The sequence below is a fragment of the Cynara cardunculus genome, unplaced genomic scaffold (assembly GCF_001531365.2).
Source record: "Cynara cardunculus var. scolymus isolate 2C unplaced genomic scaffold, CcrdV1 Un_Scaffold_3223, whole genome shotgun sequence".
Classification (NCBI taxonomy): domain Eukaryota; kingdom Viridiplantae; phylum Streptophyta; class Magnoliopsida; order Asterales; family Asteraceae; genus Cynara; species Cynara cardunculus.
In genome coordinates, this window is record NW_020201396.1 from 724 (window position 1) to 4,438 (window position 3,715).

At 40.5% G+C, this 3,715-nt stretch overlaps 1 protein-coding gene across 1 annotated transcript; it reads left to right on the forward strand.

Moving 5' to 3' along the window:
* Positions 1–594: 594 nt before the first annotated feature.
* LOC112503551 lies at positions 595–2,985 on the forward strand. Its single transcript, XM_025107571.1, has 3 exons — positions 595–1,459; positions 1,580–1,765; positions 2,846–2,985. Exons 1-3 carry the CDS (start codon positions 595–597, stop codon positions 2,983–2,985), a joined length of 1,191 nt encoding a protein of 396 aa, XP_024963339.1.
* The last annotated feature ends 730 nt before the right edge of the window (positions 2,986–3,715 follow it).

Here is a 3,715-nt window from a genome sequence, read left to right on the forward strand (position 1 = left end):
GTGACCAGGGGTATGTTGGCTGAAGAGATGGGGAAGCTAAGGAAAACCTTGACTTCCATTTTAAGAATGCCTGCCAGATTAGAAACAGAAAGGGTGGAGGAAATTCCTGCTGTGCTAGCAACATCTCATGTTAGAGAAGGGGATATAAAGATGTTTCTTACCTGCAAACCCCCAACTTTTTCTGGAAAAAGGGATCCAATAAAAGCATTACGTTGGATCATGGAAATTGAATCTGTCTTCAACACTATTAGATGTCTAGAGGCTGATAAAGTCAGATTTGCTGTTGCTATGTTGAAGTCTAATGCTGTGTTCTGGTGGGAAGTGGTGTCTTTGGCCAGATCAGATATGCTGCAGAACCTATTCTGGACAGAGTTTGTGAATAGATTTAAAGAGCAATTCTGTCCTAAAACAGCAATCAGGCAAATGGAGGAAGATTTCCTCAAACTAGAGCAGGGCTTTGGGGCAGTCAGAGCCTACACATAAAGGTTTATTGAATTCTCCAGGTTTGCTGAACATTATATTGCTATTAAAGCAAGGAAAGTGGAGAGGTATATTTGGGGACTTAAGCCCTCAATAAGATAATTGGTGATTGCTATGAATCCTACCACTTTTTCTACAGCAGTTGATGCTGCAGAGGTTACTGAAAGGAATAAGAATAGGAGTGAGGAAGGGAAGGTTGTAGAAAAGAGAAAATGGGAGGGATCCTCAACTGGCTACAGAGGATCAAAGGGTGCTAAATTCCACAAAAAACCAATACAGAGACGGATGGAGAGAGCCTGCCCAAGATGCAAACAGGTTCATCAAGGTAGCTGCAGACCTGAACCATTGAAATGTTTTAATTGTGGAGAAATTGGGCACACCTCAACATACTGTAGGCAGATCAGAAGGTGTTTCCATTGTAATTCATCAGACCATGTTAAAGACAAGTGTCCACAGCTGAAACCACCACAACTAACTTTGGGAAACAATGCTCCAAACAACAGAAGAAGGCCTGGTGTTAATAGGGGAGGATTTGGTAAAGCTCAAGGCAGATCCTTCCAAGTGACTGAAACTGAGGCAGAAGCTGCACCAGATGTGGTAACAGGTACTTTCTCAATCAACTCAGTATGTGCTAAGGTGCTTTTTGATTCAGGTGCAAAATTTGCATTTGTATCTCCTTTACTTGCTAAAAGTGCCTGCATGATCCCAATATTACTTGATATAAAGCTGATAGTTGAGACTGCAAACAGTCAAGAAACTGTAGCTTCTGTATACCAAGATTATGCCATCATTATTGAAGGTTGTAAGCTACCCATCCGTTTGTTCCCTATGCCAATGAAGGAATTTGATGTAGTGGTGGGGATGGACTGTTTAGCCAGTAACCAGACATCCATTTTGTGCAACCAAAAGAGAGTGAAAATAGAGCTTCCAGGCAAAAGAACAGTCATAATAAAGAGTGATCACCAGGATCATCATCCCAGTATTCTATCAGTATCACAGGCTCACAGTTGTATGAAAAAGAAGTGCCAAGGATTCTTGGCCTATGTGATTGATACAGTCAGAGAAATAGCAGAACCATAATCTATTCCTGTTGTCAAAGAATATCCTGAAGTCTTCCCAAATGATCTGTCTGGTCTTCCACCAGACAGGGATGTGGAATTCAAAATTGAACTCACACCAGGGGCTGAACCTATAGCAAAAGCTCCTTACAGACTAGCCCCATCTGAATTAAAAGAGTTGAGGTCTCAGCTAAAGGACTTGCTTCATAGAGGGTTCATAAAGCCAAGTACATCACCATGGGAAGCACCAGTTCTATTTGTAAATAGGATGTGTATAGACTACAGGGAACTTATCAAAGTCACAATCAAAAACAGGTATCCCTTGCCTAGAATTGATGATTTGTTTGATCAACTAGTTGGGGCAAACTTCTTCTCAAAAATTGATCTACAATCTGGTTATCACCAATTGAAAGTCAGAAATGAAGACACACCTAAAATAGCTTTTAGAACAAGGTATGGACATCATGAATTCTTGGTTATGCCTTTTGGACTAACCAATGCACCAGCAGCTTTCATGGATCTCATGAATAGAGTGTGCAGAGAATACCTTGACAAATTTGTGATAGTTTTCATTGATGACATCCTTATCTACTCAAAGACTGAGGCAGAGCATGCAAAGCATCTGCATTTGATCTTAAGCCTGTTAAAGAGAAAAGCTATATGCTAAGCTGTCCAAATATGAATTCTGGTTAAGAGAAGTACAGTTTTTGGGTCATGTCATCTCCAAAGAAGGAATCAAGGTGGATCCAGCTAAAATTGAAGCTGTAAAGAAATGGAAGGCACCACAAAAGCCTTCTGTGGTAAGAAGTTTCCTTGGATTAGCTGGTTATTATAAAAAGTTCATCCAAGATTTCTCCAAAATAGTTGTACCTCTAACCAAGTTGACCCGCAAAGATTTCAAGTTTCAATGGGCAGAGGATCAACAAAAGGCTTTTCAAACTTTAAAGGACCGTCTCTACAGTGCATAATCCTATCTTTACTAGAAGGAACAGAAGATTTCATTGTCTACAGTGATGCATCCAAGTTGGGTTTGGGCTATGTGTTGATGCAAAAGGGAAAAGTAATGGCCTGTGCATCTCGCTAGTTAAAAGATCATGAGAAGCAATATCCAACCCATGATATGGAATTGGCAGTTGTTGTCTTTGCACTAAAGATTTGGAGGCACTGCTTGTTGGGGACCAGATGCAAGATATTCATAGACCATAAAAGCCTGCAGCATCTGTTTACTTAGAAAGAACTCAACATGAGGCAGAGAAGATGGATTGAATTGGTAAGTGATTATGATTGTGAAATTCTTTACCATCCAGGAAAAGCTAATGTTGTAGCTGATGCTCTAAGCCGCAAAGAGAAAAGTGGAACTATCAAAGCTGTGGCAATGAGCATAAATCTATCTTTGGACCTTCATAAGGAGATAGAGAGATATCAGGCAGAGGCTGTTCAAGCATAGCACATGAAGGCAGAAGGATTAGGAAAGATGCTTGCCAACTTAGAAAAGAATGATCAAGGGTTGTTGTGTTTTCAAAACAGAATATGGGTGCCATGCCATGGGAATACAAGGAAGATCATTTTGGATGATAGTCACAGGTCTCGTTACTCAATACACCGAGACACCAATAAAATGCACAAGGATTTGAAAGTGTTCTACTGGTGGCCAAGACTAAAGAGGAGCATAACTGTGTATGTTGAGCAGTGTATGACATGCCTGCAGGTAAAGATTGAACACCAAAAACCTTATGGAAGCTTGCAAACCTTGGAAATACCTGTATGGAAATAGGACCATATAACAATGGACTTCATAATGATGTTACCCCAAACACCAACAGGTCTTGATGCAATATGGGTAATAGTTGATCGATTGTCCAAGTCTACACATTTCCTGCCTATGAAAGAAAGTTATACTCTTGAGAGGCTGGCTCAACTGTATATTAAGGAAATTGTGACCAGGCATGGTGTTCCATTGTCTATCATTTCAGATAGAGATAGCAGATTCACTTATTAGTTCTGGGGAAGTTTCCAAAAGGCCTTGGGTTCTCAAATCCATTTGAGCACAGCATATCACCCACAGACTGATGGGCAAAGTGAAAGAACCATTCAGACTCTGGAGGATATGCTAAGGGCTTGCATAATTGATTTTGGAGGAAGCTGGGAAGATCACCTGCCTTTGATTGAATTTGCAA

Bases quoted from the DNA above. Each gene is read 5' to 3' on its own strand.
- LOC112503551 (XM_025107571.1), top strand. From the start codon at position 595: ATGAATCCTACCACTTTTTCTACAGCAGTTGATGCTGCAGAGGTTACT. The intron at 1,460-1,579 runs GTATTCTATCAG...CTGTTGTCAAAG, and splicing joins TCACCAGGATCATCATCCCA to AATATCCTGAAGTCTTCCCA. The intron at 1,766-2,845 runs GTACATCACCAT...TTTACCATCCAG, and splicing joins TAGAGGGTTCATAAAGCCAA to GAAAAGCTAATGTTGTAGCT.